The sequence below is a fragment of the Drosophila bipectinata genome, chromosome 3R, assembly GCF_030179905.1.
Source record: "Drosophila bipectinata strain 14024-0381.07 chromosome 3R, DbipHiC1v2, whole genome shotgun sequence".
Classification (NCBI taxonomy): Eukaryota; Metazoa; Arthropoda; class Insecta; order Diptera; family Drosophilidae; genus Drosophila; species Drosophila bipectinata.
In genome coordinates this window covers 4,180,098-4,195,074 of record NC_091739.1, presented here as the reverse complement: position 1 = coordinate 4,195,074, position 14,977 = coordinate 4,180,098, and the positions used below count along the sequence as shown (strand labels likewise).

At 42.1% G+C, this 14,977-nt stretch overlaps 2 protein-coding genes across 6 annotated transcripts; both read right to left on the bottom strand.

Annotated features, from left to right (window-relative positions):
• Positions 1-465: 465 nt before the first annotated feature.
• Positions 466-2,933, bottom strand: LOC108128024 (prolyl 4-hydroxylase subunit alpha-2). Of its 2 annotated transcripts, none has more exons than XR_011443176.1 (7): positions 2,610-2,933; positions 2,243-2,545; positions 1,995-2,188; positions 1,415-1,938; positions 1,224-1,361; positions 995-1,176; positions 466-934 (listed from the first exon to the last, which is right to left on the bottom strand). XR_011443176.1 is itself a non-coding variant. In XM_017245383.3 (7 exons), the coding sequence occupies exons 1-7, from the start codon at positions 2,789-2,791 to the stop codon at positions 852-854; spliced, it is 1,602 nt and encodes a 533-aa protein (XP_017100872.2). In that variant the 5' UTR covers positions 2,792-2,933; the 3' UTR covers positions 466-851. The 2 variants fall into 2 exon arrangements, 1 of the variants encoding a protein (XP_017100872.2); XM_017245383.3 differs by having other exon boundaries at positions 995-1,172.
• A 123-nt stretch (positions 2,934-3,056) lies between these two features.
• PH4alphaPV (prolyl-4-hydroxylase-alpha PV) lies at positions 3,057-5,577 on the bottom strand. 4 transcript variants are annotated; one of them, XM_017245357.3, is made up of 8 exons: positions 5,332-5,577; positions 4,749-5,051; positions 4,504-4,691; positions 4,311-4,447; positions 3,636-4,103; positions 3,525-3,578; positions 3,290-3,455; positions 3,057-3,210 (listed from the first exon to the last, which is right to left on the bottom strand). In XM_017245357.3, exons 1-8 carry the CDS (start codon positions 5,526-5,528, stop codon positions 3,149-3,151), a joined length of 1,575 nt encoding a protein of 524 aa, XP_017100846.2. In that variant the 5' UTR covers positions 5,529-5,577; the 3' UTR covers positions 3,057-3,148. The 4 variants fall into 4 exon arrangements, with proteins under 4 accessions (XP_017100846.2, XP_070137453.1, XP_070137454.1 ...); XM_070281352.1 differs by having other exon boundaries at positions 3,525-3,575; XM_070281353.1 differs by lacking the exon at positions 5,332-5,577 and adding an exon at positions 5,135-5,212.
• Positions 5,578-14,977: the final 9,400 nt, after the last annotated feature.

The following is a 14,977-nucleotide window of genomic DNA, read 5'->3' as shown; positions in this document are numbered from 1 at the left end:
TTTTTTATTTATTGGCATTGCGTTTTATGAAAAGGTGTTGGGCTTTGGATGGACCAAAAAATATAAATTGTCTGCGAAATTCTTAAAGCGGTTAAAGTTGAAGAATTCTTTTATTCTTCACTATTAATTAAACTTTTGAATAGAGTCTACTCCATGAAACTTATTTAAATAAAAGGTGTATTTGGGTGGAAGTCAACAAAATTGCCGAGTCAGCAGATGGGGTTGGGGTGCCAAGGTCTGACACCAAACACGTCGTTCGGCGGTGGACGAGAGTTCATTATTAAAAGTTTTTAAAAGCAGATAAGTGCACAGACTGATAGAGATACTCGTATCCGAGTTTGGCAAACACACGCATAGAAGGATATGACACTGAGAAAAAATTAAGAATTATATGCAAGAACGCAAGTCATTCTTATGATTCCAAAAATACCTATAATTGTCCTGTTTTTTAGACTAAAAGACAAGTCATTTTGAATTATATATATTTTTAGCGAACATTACAACGATTTTTTTTTTCAGTGCTGTGGAGCGATAACGATAGCCCCTGCTGAGGCGTCACTTCACCTCTAATTGAAACATTAAGTTGCACATCACGTACGCGGTGTCAGACACTAGACGCCACCAGAAGACTGGCATTTTGGGGCACGAGGGAGCTCGTAGTATGCTAGGAGTATGCTAAAATGCGGTTGGCGGTGGCCTTTGGGTTTACCTTGCTTCTGGGGCAGGGACTATCAACCACTCAGCACTTTATTTTTTCCGTGTTGGCATTTTAAAAGGCATTTAAGCTGAGCTGGTTGGGTTTATGCTAAGAGTGCAAAGTGATTATGTCCCGGAAATTTGTTTGTCGATGATTATGTCGGGGTAAGGGACGGCGAGGGCTCCAGACAGGGTCTGACAATGATTTGACTACGTTCACGTATCCACTGGGTCATCACTGAATCAGAAATAAATATGCTTTTAACTAGATTTTTAGGATATATGTTTGTATACTCACCCCATTTGGAGCCTACGATGACCGGACATGCGGCATGCATGGTGGTTTTGTCACCTATGCCATCCGTGTGTAAGTTATACCACATAAGTGCCGTTCCAGCTCGGGGGTAGACAGTATACCCTGGAAAGGTTGATACTTTTGGAAAAACTGTAGCTCCTCCTTGCTCCACATCGCTTAGCTGGCTTAAAGAAGTCAATAAAATATATTTTTAAATTGTAAAATAACTCACATAAAACAAAACAGTGGCTATACGATCTCCCAAATACTTTTTAGTCCGATTACGATAGTAGCCCGTAAAAAATGTACCTGATGAGTTAAAATAATCCATGTGCTTTCCGTAATGTCCTCCAATACCATAATTTATTATCTAAATTTATAAAAATTAAAAAATAATATAAAAAAATAACATTAAATAAATACCTGAAACATCTCAGCATCGGCCAACTCCAAGCCACTCATATCGTGGATACGCCTGGAAATTCGCTTAGTGAGTTCTCTATACCCCTGATAGACCCAAAGTGCTTTGGCTGTTCTAACCAGCGTTTTAAACGAATCTTTTTTTACCGTATTAGCTTGAGCCAATCTCCGATCAGACATTTTAATAAGTGCTGATATTTCTCGTGGAGAAAGGACATTGTGAAATAGTACCACATATGGATCCAATCCGACTTGCTCCATTTTAAAGGGTGCTATACGAATAAAAGGTGTAGTGCTGGAGTTAAAGAAACACTTTAATCGACTATTTCGACTAATAAAAGTTCCTTTGCAAGATTCTTTTAAATTACTCCAAAGCTTTTGATCAGCAATTGTGCTATTTTTTGATGGTGTGCTTGGGTTTTCCTTCTTAAGGCTCAGGATGTCTTCCTTTTCACGTAAAAGGAAGGCATTTTTACTGCTGAGCTGTAGGCCCTTATTCAGGACAGATAGAGCTTCTGGGTACAGTTCTAAAACAAGGGGATAATTGTTAGATTAAGAAAGCAGAAAAATTACAACTTGTTACTGGATTGGACAAGTGACTCAGCAAGAAGTTTTATAACATCCAACTCCTCTATACTCAGATGTGCACCCATGGGCAAAGGATCCTCTCGAATTCGTTGCCACACTTCTTGAAGCAAAGGAATAGCATCCACAAATTGCAATTTTTCAAACAAGTGCTGGCCCATGGCATACAAATCAGCTACACTCATTGTAACACTAATTAAAAAAGGTTTTTTATGGCAGGAGATATTAAACCAAATCAAAACATACTTATATTTAATGCCAAAGAGGTTTCCTCTTATAATATCCTTCATTTTCAGATCATAATAGTCCCTTATTCGGAGAATACCTTCACAGGCACCATAAAGATCCAAGTCCGTGGGCAATTCCTTGAGCCAAAGGTCTAGTGCTTTCATTTGCAGGACACCCACTGGCTTTTGAATAAATCTTCGCCACATTTCCCAATCTTTGTTTAGCCTTCTGATAAGTGAAAGTCCATTTAATGGATTCGACACGTAGGTCAAAGGATCAGCGTAACCCCTGCCATTTTCCACTCTCATCGATGCAATTTGACTAATTAATTTGTAAATTAATTGATGTAATTAGAATCAAAAAACTTGCAAAAGTGTAATTGTACCTTTCCATAATCTGCAGTTTTTGTTTCAAGTCAATTGCGTATTCCTCAAGGTTATTAATTAATTTTCTCTCCATTTCCAGTAGTGGTACCATAGAAACCACCGATAGTGATGGTTTCTTATCAGGAGTGCCATTTGTCAACGAAAAAAGTATAATTAATATCAAAAGCGCTACTAGTCTCATTGCAAATATGTTTGAAATTCAGAAACTGAACATTCAAATGTTAAATTTTATAGACTTAAATGGCGTGGCATGCTTGGGTTAACATGTTACCACTTAAAATAAAGAAAATACTGAATAATCTAGAGGAATTTGTCTCTCGATTATTTCGATATGACGGGTATTTCCACCTGTCGAATATGGTGAATGATGATGTTGACCAAAGCGCTTTGGAATTTTTCAAACTTGACATTAGATTGCTTTTATCAAATACCTTGTGACTTAAATTGACACTTAGTTTGGTTTGAGGTAGTTTTTATTGAGTTTCATCGTTGGTGTATAATATCACTAGACTAATTTTAGAAAATTTGAGAATCAAAGTCACTTTTTAAGGCACGGGCGACTGCGGAACTGGGCGCGTTCTCGAATCCATTTGTTGCAAACTATAAAGGGTAGATAAATATATTATTATATATTATATATATATATTATATTATACATAAATATTATATCAATACTTACCCCACTTGGAACCAACTAAAACCGGGCAGGCGGCGTGGAGCGTTAGCTCATCGGGCTCACCATCATCCTTAAGATTATACCACATTATAGCCGAACCTCGCTGAGGATAAACGGTTTTATGAATGGTGGGAAAAACTGTGGCACCGCCCTGTTCTACATCAGACATCTACAATATTTCAAAAATATTAAATATTATTTTAAGTATCAAAATTTTAAGTAAATATTTCTTACTCACATAAAATAGTACTGTAGCTATGCGATCTCCAGTCAATGCGCTGGAATTTTGCTGCTGTCGTACGAATTAAATCAATAAAATTGTATTCACATTTCAATTGACAATACTTACAGTTGTATTAAAAAAGTCGTAGTGCCTGTCGTAGTGCCCTCCCAATCCATAGTTCATTAGTTGAAGCATTTCCGAGCCAGACAGATCGAATCCAGTCATATCGTTTATGCGAGCATTTAGACGAAGAGTTAAGGAGTTGTAAGAATCGGGGAACCAGGCCACCTTGGAGGTTCTGGTCTTTACCACGGTATTCTTTCCCTCTGAGGCCTTGAAAACGGTGGCCCTTTTCAGACTTGGGGTGGCCATTTCTTTCATTTCTTCAATCTCCGCAGTAGAGAGGACATCGTGGTAAATGACCATGTAAGGATTCAGACCCACCACTTCCATCTTGAGAGGAGCTAGGGTGAGGAACGGTGTGGTGGTGCTATTGTAGCGGCAGAGAAGCTTGGAATCGGTGGAAGGTGGATACATTCCTCGACAGCCCATTTCATAGAGAGTTGGGTGGCTGTTTGGATTGGAGAGCGGGTTCTAAAAATGATTTTATTTAAATAATAATCAGTCATAAATATTTTTGAAACCACAGTTCAATCATCTAGTTCCTGTTTTGTCAATGGAAATGATACTCATATTGATTATTTTTTCTGTATGTGTATCGGTTTTGTTTCTTTTTTTGGGGTCGTCAAATTTAGCCCTATCTATGTTTCCACAATGCCCTTATCACCTGGAAAGACCTACCGTCGGTTGGGGCTGCTGGTTGCTGGTTCCCGTCCTTATCAGAGCTTCTATTTCCATTTTCTTCACCAGCAGTTTAATATCATGCGGCTTATCAGTCAGTGCAATGTTGACAACTTTTAGAGCATCCGCCTTTTGGTCTATCGGAGTGTAATATTTTTAGAACCATATCGAAACTACGAACTTCTGCACTTACTAAGCTTAAGCAAAGTTTCCGCATAAAAGGTCCGGACCTCATCTTTGGCCAACAAGAAAGGTTCCGCCAGTTTGAAATTTTCCATCCAAGTTAGTGTTTGGTAAATCCACCTGGATGCTCCATATAAACGCCCCTGGTCGAAGAGGATCTGCGCCATGGCATATGAATCCAAAGCAGTGAGGCTAACACTAAAAATGGTTAAAATTAAAAACAATTTATTATTCAAATGTAATATCCATACTTACGGGTATTGGTTTCCATTAAGAAGCCCCTTGGCTATGTCCTCCACCTTTAAGCCATATGTCACCTGAATTCGATCCAAGGCGCTTACTGCCTCTTCGACATCGGTACTTGTGGGCATTTCCTCCCTGAGGCTCTGGATCTTGTCAGCCTGGGTCAAGCCCACTTGATCCTCCATGTAAAGCTGCCATATCAGCCAGTCACGGTTCATACGACGGATCAGGGAAAAAGAATTCAAAGGATTCGACAAGTAATCCACCGTGGTGCTCCGTGCCTTTTGGTTCTCCAAACGCAGGCTGTCAATACTCCTGAAAGATATAATATTTTAATCTATATTGAGGCAGTATTGTTTGATTTAAATCAAATTTTAATGGCATGTCAACAAAAGTACCTATATAAAGATAACAGAATAATCTTTTGTTATTACTCAGAGCTTTTTTTGAACTTTTTTGTTTATTTTGATACAAGTTGTACCTCAATAGCATATGATATACTTTTTATGATTTATGATATTATTGATCAAAGTAGACCTCGAAAAAACCGCATAAAGTATAACGATAGGTCTGGTCAAATATTTTTATTACCCACCTGCGTACGGTGTCCAGTTTTTTTTCCAACTCGTCGGCGTAATCCTCGAGGTTCTGGATGAGTTGGTCCTCCAGTTCCAGCAACTTCACCATTCCCGCCACCGATGTGCAGTGACTCGCCTCCTCGACACTGTGCACCTGCCTTAGGACCTGACAGGTGAGCAGCATCAGCGAAATAAGCCACTTGAAAGATGCCATTATCCACTAACGCTATTGGGTGTTGTTTTTACCGGAATTGCTCCAGTTGGGTCTACGTGCCAGAGCCAACTGCCGGGGCGCTTGCCAATCGAGCTGTCAAAGTTAACATCGGGCCGAGACGAACACCACTATGGTAGTAAGTTCCGTTTGTTAAGATTACGAGTCTGTGGCTTTCAGTTTCGCCCACTGATAAGCGGCGCATCGATAGCGGCACGCAGCGATTTAATTCAGGTGAAAACAGCACCGGAACAAAACAAGAGTTGTGCCAACTACGTGACGGCCAAAGAGCTGCGTCATCAAAGTAACGTGCTGGCCAAGATCACTGACCACCGGCAAGAATGGTGGGTTGCTGAATCGCTTAAACTTTTTATGAGATATTCCACCGTTTTCTAACAAGAGAACGCCCAATAAGAGATTAATAAGCCCAATAAATAACTTAGTCTGCAAAAAAGTAGATAAACACGTTGAAAATTTTATCAGAATTGGCAAGCTTGCCTTATTAAATACCTTTATCACTTTTAATTAATTTACTTTCAAATACCAGAAAAAGAGTAAATGAAACTTGAATAAGAGTACTGGTACACATCCAGGCGGAAGCACCCGACCGGGACATGCTTATTGGTTAATGCTCGCATTGCTGAACATTGGTGAATTGTTGGCCGGGCTATCTGCTTTAGCCATGAGTGCGTCCGTTGAAAGGGTTTTTGCGGAAAACCTAAATACCATACCATTTTGTATGGCAGACCCACTTGTTGTTATTGTTGAGCTCGCCAAGGTATATCAATGGCAGAAAAGGCTTTAAATTTTACACTTTTTCGGGAGGATGCTCCGGGCCAGTTCGGTCATATGTCCTGCCGTTGATATCGGCTTAACTCTGCCATAAAACTGTCAGCGTCATGCCTACTATGCGGGGTCGGGTTGTTGGACAAATGAAATAAATTTTACAGCCAAATGGACAGAGCGGCCGAACAAAAAGGCCAAATGCAAGCGTACCCGGAGATTTGTGTTCTATGAAGTGGGTGGGCGTTTTTTGTGGGGAGTGCGGAAGGCAAATCTAATGCGGACAACAAAAGCACCTGTGACCTGGAAAGTATCCAACAGCCAAGGACCCCTCAGTCCGCATGCATGTTTATGTCCGAGTACGAGTCCGTATCCGTGACCGTAGCTTTTGGCTTTACGGGTTCACTGTCAACAGCTGGACGGGACTTTAAGCTGCTTTCGGGCCACTTAAAGCCAGACATGGGCAAATATTTGCCCGCCGCAAAACATTGTTGTGACGCTGAGAGTTGTGCTGCCCTCCCCTACGGCAGACCAAGCCAGGAGCATGTTCATCAATTAAGTGTCATCAATCATCGGAGAATGGATCAAAATCGGCGACTAAAGCGACGGGCAAACATGTCACGGTACAAAATATCGTTTAACCTAAAATGTCAGAACCACAGAACCTATTTACTTCAGTCAGTTTTTGCAACTAAAGGAGTTTGAGGTTCTTAGTAATAAATTTAATTTTCCGGGTAAAGTAATATGACTATTTGACATTAAATCTTTATTAAAAGAGAATTCATTTTTCCTGGAATATTATTTAATTAAAACTTTTCTATTTACGTTCTATAAAATATCATACCTTCTCATACCCTATATAGAACCACCCCTTAGATATTGGAATACCTAAATACACAAAAGCTAATGCATTTGCGGGGGTGAGGCTTCAGAATCGTCATCGATGGCACCTTCTCCAACATATCAGTTTCATTTTGGTGACCCACTGAATTCCATGGCGGGAATAAAATTCAAAACGTTAAAACTTTGAACGGTTACCACTTGGCAAAGTTTTTCAATGCTTTATGGGCCGACCACTAAGCTCAAATCAAGCGGAAATGAGAACACTCGGATTCGGGATTCGGGATTCGGAGTTCCCAAAGAACAGGGAATGAGACTTGAGAAACAATGCTCCATTAATGGCGCCCAGCGGTCGAAGATGCCGCCCGCCAATCTATTCCAATACGAAATCAATGTCGAGCGGTTGCAGTTATGATTATTGCAGTTGTAGAAAGTTTTTCCCAAGGAATGGGGGTATCCCCCAGCATAATGGGCTGGGCAAACAGAGAAGCTGATTCTCGGTAAAGGTTTATGCAAATGCCGGAGCTTTTATACACTGGCAAACAGAGAGCGCTTGAAGGTCCAAGGCGACGGCGATGGCGATGGCTCGCTAAAAAATGCTTATGACTTGTGTAAACAATATTCCCCGGACCAGGATCCTGAGTCCTTCGTTATACTTACGTGAAGGTATGCCCCAACCCCATTTCGATACGTTTCTGTGGCTCCAGTTAGAAAAGAACACCCGACGAGTATCTCCGGATCTGGGTGTGTAAAAATATTTTATGGACTTTGGCATTTGCCGGGGAAAAGTTACTTTGTGCCAGCGTGTGTGACTTCCGCTTGTCCTTGCATGTCCTTCTGCTCACACACACACATGCTCCCACATTTTTATGCATTTTCTTAGCGGCTATTTTTATGCCCGCACACGTTTTCCATTAGACATCAACAGGACTGTCGTTTCCTCCAGTTCAGCTCGTTGTTTGAACTCCCAGATATCCTGGCGTTTGGCTGGAGGAGGGCTCGGGGGTAGACAAGCTGGCTGAAAACCTGTCACTCCCGCCTCTAATTGAAACTGGGTCAATTGTGCCGAGTTAGAAGAACATTAATCAAAAGCGGAAGACAGTCTCTCTCGTTTTGCATTCGTCATTAAAGCAATTATCATGTTGGGACAATTACTCTTTGTTAGGAAGCTCCGAGCGATTGATTGAAACTGTTGGCTGAGCTGCGAACTTCAAGCTGCGAAACTTCAAACTGTGAATCCGCTAAATAGGAACAGTTCCTAGGTGGCATTAATCTTCATAAGCGTGACAAGTTCATTAGAAAAGCAAACACGGCATTGATTCCGCTTGCCTCCGGCCGGAGGCAGTACCTACCCCTTGATGGGAGGCTAATTAAAAATGTAACACGTATTAAAAAGATATCCTGGGGCGTTTAAGTAATTTATCAAGGATACATTTTCATTTCCAATAGCTTAAAAATCGAAGAATACTTTTTTAACCTTGGCTTTAAGTCTGATATAAAACACAAAAAATGATTCACATTTTCCGGATATACAAATATTATCCTTGCCCTTACTTTATCTCCCACTCCCACTTGTGCGCCTTCCACCGTGCCTCGCATAATATCGCGGATATAATTTTTTAGCAAGGCGCTGAAGCGCGACGCGTATAATGCGCATAATTTCTATGCCACGTTGGTCACCCGAAAAGTAAATGTAGACGCAGCACCGAGGTCGACCTTTGTGCCAGCCGCCCCGCCGCCCCACCAACTACCGGCAATAACTAAAACAACAACATGGATAGCCGAAAGGGCTTTTGGCAATGGGCTTAGCCAAGGAGTGGGAAGGGGATGTTTGGGAGTCGGACTCATGAACAAAAGAGGTACATGCGAAAAATAAAACCTATTACCGGAATCATAATTATCTTTTATGGCCGCGTCTGTCATGACGACATTATGGCGTGGTCTGCTCCTGTTACCCCGTCCTCTGCTCTCCATTATACCCTTCTCTTTTTCGCTAATGTCCTGTATCTTATAGTCTATCTCTGTCGAGCGGCGCACGTAGCAATAAAAAACCGCGAAATGCGGCCAAGTAGCAACAGAAAAAGTAACATAAATTACATACAAGCCCCAAAAAGCAGGGGGAAAACGGGGCAGGGGGATCCGCCGTGTTTTTGGGGGCCTCACAAATTATGTAGCCGGAATAATATTTTCATTACGGCCAGGAAAACAGTTTCGATTCGTTCCCAGTCACCTCGCCCCCCAGACATCTGTCGCCACGTTGCCCTGGCCAAAACGAAAACAGGTGTTTCCTAATTTATTGGCTTGGCCCGCAGACGGTCCCCCGCTCTGGGTAATAATTTCCTCCCACCCACGCCTCTGGATTCTATGAGCTTGTAGCCCTCCTGGCGAAATGATTATTAAAAGTGCTCGGGAAGGGGATGGCAAACACTGTCTGCGGCTGGCAGACAAATCAAAGTGCCAACATAGCTTGTCATGTGTTTTTTAATTTCTAATATTTCACGCGTCGGAATACACGCTCATCCCTCTGCCTTGGCTCTATTTTTTACCATCCATCCCCAAAGTAATGCTAATGCCTCGCAGTGCTCCTGACAGCCGCCGACAGAGGGCGCTGCCATTGTTGTGCACTTTGCTGCAAATTATGCGAGACACGTCGCCCCGGCCATTCCCGCTTCGAATGGAACAGATCGAAGAGGCCAGGACTCGTCTCGAGGTGTGCCCGAGGTGCATTTCGCCAAGGATCACGAATGGGAGCAGGACTTGGGCCAGGGAAAGAACTCATCCTGCGGCAACTACGTGTGATAATCCGAGGACCCCTCAAAGTTTTTTTAACGGGTGCATCGAATTGATAAGTTTCTGTGGTAACGACAGGGAAAGAACCCTTTAGATGGACTTTTAGAAGTGTATGTTAAAAATATCAGAAAAAGGATATAAAGTAATCTGTATATTTTTTATATTTTAGGAAAGGGGAAGTGGCGGTCTTATTAAATATAAAATATTTCAAGCTATAAGCTACCTCTTTTTCTTCGTCTTAAGAATCCTTAGCTACCCTGTAATTTAGACTGATTGTGGCGGCTGCTGAATAGCCCAAGGCCAAGCGTGTGGCATTCCCCTCGTTAAAAATCGCAAAATGCACGTGCAGCCTTTGTGTGGCTGTCGCTGTTGTTGGTTCTTGTGTTGCTCCTGCTGGTGTTGTTGTAATTGCTAGCCGCCGCCTGTTGACAGGATACTTCAACTATTGTTTACCAGGATCCCCACCATCAACCCACCGCCCCCACTCCTGTTTAATTCAGCATGAAATTGGTTTGTATTATGATTTCGCAGTGGATCGCCGCTGGCGCTTGGCGAACACCTCAGCAAGTGCCAGCAGACTTAAAGCTTTAACCACTGCGGTGTGTTCCTTGAAACTGGGAGATCCTTAAAAAATATATATGTATAAGCGTTCCTGAAAAAGTTTGCTTTGATGCTGGGCTTTAATTAAAAACTGCGCGCTTCGCGTAACTAGCACTTGATTAATTTTTGGTTGCACGCAAAAGTAGCGCGAAAAAATGCAAAGCAAAACAGAGACACTGGCATAACCGCAAAAGGACGAAGGGCGAAGGGGAAGCAGCAGGAAAAAAGGATTCAAATTAATTATGTCCATGCTGTGCCCTGGGGTTCCCATCCTGGCCCAGAACTCGTCCTGGTCGTCCTGTTCGCTGGTCCTCGGTCCTCCTCCTGGTCCCGAACCCATCAATTTCGGTCCGCTTCTACTCGTACTTTACGTTATCAGCGCGTGCTCTGCATACGTGGCCGGATACCAAAGGACGGGATATGTGCCAGAAACAGGACCGAATTCGGTATGAGGACATTGCACGCTGTGTCCCGAGGACGCGGTGCCATTCGTTTCGCGGAACTTTGCAGCTTAGTGGGCGGTTGGCCATGCCCAGTGCTTTGATATTGAATTTCCGCGAAATGAAATACGGAAACTGTCCACGGGTTATGAAAATGAAAAAGGGGTATGGGCGTGATCACCGTTTCAAAGTGATTTACTGTCGACATGGACACTGAAATGAAATGCTCCAAAGGGGAGTTACTGTGTTCTGATTGCGTACTGATAAACGATTAAGAAACTTGTATAAACATAAACAGAAACTACTGGATTAATGGCACCTGTGTACTATATAAAAAGGGTTTAGTACTTGCTCTAACAAAGAAATTCCACATTTAAAGATTCTCACTTAATACAGTCGCTACACGAGTTGAAATCCTTTTGAATTCCTTTCGTTTGTCTGCCTCGCGTTCTCCCTCGGCGCCCACGTAGTCATTAAACCTGGGCACACGCACTCACAGATACACGCCACCACAAACGGCGGCACACAAAGATACAGATACAAAAGCCGATGCAGACGCAGGCTCTTCATTTGGCTTCGGAGACAAAGGCCAAAGGCTGAAACAAAACTCATGGCTGCTGCTCAGATATTAAATACAATATTAATAATCTCACATATGTGGGTGGCGCGGCAGTGGGGGATTTTTGGGTGGGTGTGTCGGCAGCAGCCGCCAAGAGCCATCAGTCATCCACTCAGCCACACACTCAGTCAGTCGACCGATTTTTACCTTACTCTGCAGACTGGCGCCAGGCCAAAACAAAGAGCCATCAACAAAAGGGAAAGAGACAGCCATCCAGAGACAGACCCCAGAAATGTCCTGGATATCGACCCCAACCCCATCTCGTTCCTTCGCCGAAAAACCGAAGCAACAATCGCTAATGTAAATGTTTGTCTGCTATTTGAATTTTAATTACTTTTTGCGCGATGGCAGAAACTATTTGATATTCCCCAGCAAAACCAAACTCACCTAAATGTAAACTTTTTAATGGAATTCCTGGCCAGAGGAGCAGAAAAACTTTCCCCCTCCTCTGCCTTGTCCATTCTCCTTAAAGTCAATTGGTGGCTCAGGCCAAAAGCCGAAAAGCCCAGATCGTAATGCGCCTTAATTGAAATAAGTCCCCGGCCAATTGTTAGCCAAGCAGCCACTTAAACTGGTCCAAGTTAAGGTGGACGAAACAGAGGAAAAATTATTTAAAAATTCAAAATATGAACTATTATTCAAGTAGATATATATTTTATTTTAGATTTAGATATGATTTAACATATATGTACATATATTTATTATATACTTTTGAAAAGTAAATCAATAGTTTCATAAAACTTATTTTTTTTATTTCACAGTGTATTTCTTCCACACTCCCAATTGCACAATCAAGAATCAGCCTCAGTCTTCTTTCGGGTGGCATAAATTTTGGAATTGTTAGCCGGGGCCACTTGAACGGAAACGACTAATTCCCGTTGCCGAGATTGAGCTGGAGCTGCTCCACCTTGTATTCCCACACCATTTTATTTGATTCACTCCAGCCTGGCCAGCTCCTTTGAGACTTGAGACTGGCTCAGCGTCTGGCATCTGTTCCACAGACATCGAGTCCTGCCGCTTCCTTGGGCGGCACAAAAATATTCGGCTGGCTCCCGTAACTTGAAAATGCTTTTTATCGGATTGAGACGTGCGGTGGTTTTATTCTGCGGAAAACTTTGCTGCGGCGGTGAAAGAAATTCAATCAAAGGTACAAGTTAATCCCGCGTGAGTTCATAAAGTTCACAAGGCAATTTATTTGCCAGGAAGCATAAGTTTTTCTCTGTCAGCCGGAACTTTTACCTTTAAATGGAAGATTTTTGAGGTAAGGTTTAAAAATGGATGCAATATTTAAATATTCGGTTTCTCTTGCCTTTAACCCTTTAATAATGACACTTTTAACTTTTTTTCATACTCACTTAACTCTATTGCGACATATTGAACTGATTTCTCAAAAAGCACGCAAAGTAGAAATTTCTTGCCATTTTCTCTGTGATGCAGCATAAATCACGCGCCTTTGATTTGAGTCTTTTGAAGTGGAGAAAATTGCGCAGATTTTTGGCTGTTGAACGAGAAAAACACAAAGAGTTGCCTGATGATAGGAAGTGGGTCTTGGAGTGTGCTTCGATTGTGTCTTCAATTAGTGTTAAGAGCTTGCCAAACAAGCAGCCGGATTAAAGCAAAGTCGGCTTCCCGGGCCATCCTTACTCCAGCTCCTTGTCAGCTCGATATTGCCCTGCTAAAATGCAACTAACCATGGAGAACACGTTTCGATTGTGGGCGTTTCGGTGTTTTTCGGGAGGAACCCCGACTCAACTCAATTCGGATCGAATCGATTGGCAATAGCCGTGAGCTCATTTCACCTCTCGCAAAAGGCAACAGTTCGAGACGAAGGCAAACACCTAATTGCCTGGACAGAGCAAACAGAACAAGGCACTGGGGACTACTTAGGGCTTCTGGTCCTGGGACTTGGGACAACGATAAAGAGGTGAAGGATTAATAGCAAATAAATTGATGTTGAAAAGGCGATTACCGAAGAAGGACAAGCCACTCGAAAAGTGCCAAGGAAAAATGGTTTACAATTAGCTCCTCCAAGGTACACCTTTTACAATTTAGAGGATACTTTAAAAGTAAAAAAACTAATCGTGTAAAGCTTCTTGAAGCTGTGTTGTCATTTAGTTTTTTGTTGGCCCATAAATCACATGGAAAATTTACCTATGAAAGAAACTGTCAGCAGGACAACAGTCTGGCCCAAAAAAAATATGCGGAAAATATATGCATAAAAACAAATTCTCATTCAAGCATTATCACATGAATTTCTTTTCTTCGGTTGTATCCCCTGGAAAAAATAAATAACAAAAGCCAAATGTTGCATAAATTCGGCTGGCACTTGATGTGTGTATTACAACAAAAGGTGAGCTGGGGAAAAAAATAAGGGGAGGACTGGGCTGAGGGTGAATGTTTATTGGGGGTGACCAATGCCGGACAATGCAAATCTTGGCCGAAGAAGCAGAATGCGAATCAAAAGGCACTGCTTGCATAAATTTTCATAAATTTACGACTTTGATTTATTTCATACATGGTCTCGTTTTTTATGGACATGTAAGGGAGACCGGGCCATTGATCTTTGCCTGAGATGTACCGGAAAAACCTTTAATCAATGTTAGCTATCCGAAACTCACCCAAAAATCACTCACTTTTCACATTCATTTTCACAATGTGAGAGTGGCCAGCTAGAGGAAAAAGAAAATTGTTTGCATGTCCAACAGAAACAATCAAATCGCAATTTACTGGCTCATGGAAAACCGATTTATCGTTGGCGAAGTTAGTCGGTCATAAAACATCCATTAACTTCATGTCAATGTTGCATACGCACACCAAAGACCTCCAATATCCCTGCAGGACAAGCGTTCATTTGCGGTATCGGCAGGGATACGAGGATGGGGGATAGTACATAGGAGGACTTCTGGGGGCAGTCACTTTTGACTGTGGGCCTTCCAGGCCGTTTTCTATGTTGCTCGGTGCAAATTACTCGAACTCGAATTCGTATCGGTCTAAACTCGTCTGTGGCCTCTGCAACATGTCAGCGTTTTATTGTAACGAAAGGATACGAGGAACTTTTGGGTATTTTGGATATTAAATAGGTGAAGGTTTAAACTACGAAAAAATAATTGTGAAGTACTTACTCCCTATTCCTATCTCGATTACCCAAGAATTAGTTATTAACTGAAAGATTTTCATTAAAGGGTATTGAGGGCACATCATCATATTCAAGCAGTACCCTTCGACTGACCCATGACACGTGATAAGAAATGTCAGTTGGTTTAACTGTTAGGGAGGTGTATGCTCTAATTGAAGGCCGAAGGGCTAAAAAACGGCTTACAAAAAACCGATTGCACACGTAGGCAAAAGCAATTTGCCAATTGTCGCAAAGGAAATGTCGC

Bases quoted from the DNA above. Each gene is read 5' to 3' on its own strand.
- LOC108128024 (XM_017245383.3), bottom strand. From the start codon at position 2,791: ATGAGACTAGTAGCGCTTTTGATATTAATTATACTTTTTTCGTTGACA. The intron at 1,362-1,414 runs GTATTTATTTAA...TTATAAATTTAG, and splicing joins CCGATGCTGAGATGTTTCAG to ATAATAAATTATGGTATTGG. The intron at 935-994 runs GTGAGTATACAA...TTTCTGATTCAG, and splicing joins CATCGTAGGCTCCAAATGGG to TGATGACCCAGTGGATACGT.
- PH4alphaPV (XM_017245357.3), bottom strand. From the start codon at position 5,528: ATGGCATCTTTCAAGTGGCTTATTTCGCTGATGCTGCTCACCTGTCAG. The intron at 4,104-4,310 runs GTAGGTCTTTCC...AATCATTTTTAG, and splicing joins ACCAGCAGCCCCAACCGACG to AACCCGCTCTCCAATCCAAA. The intron at 3,211-3,289 runs GTAAGTATTGAT...TACCCTTTATAG, and splicing joins TTTAGTTGGTTCCAAGTGGG to TTTGCAACAAATGGATTCGA.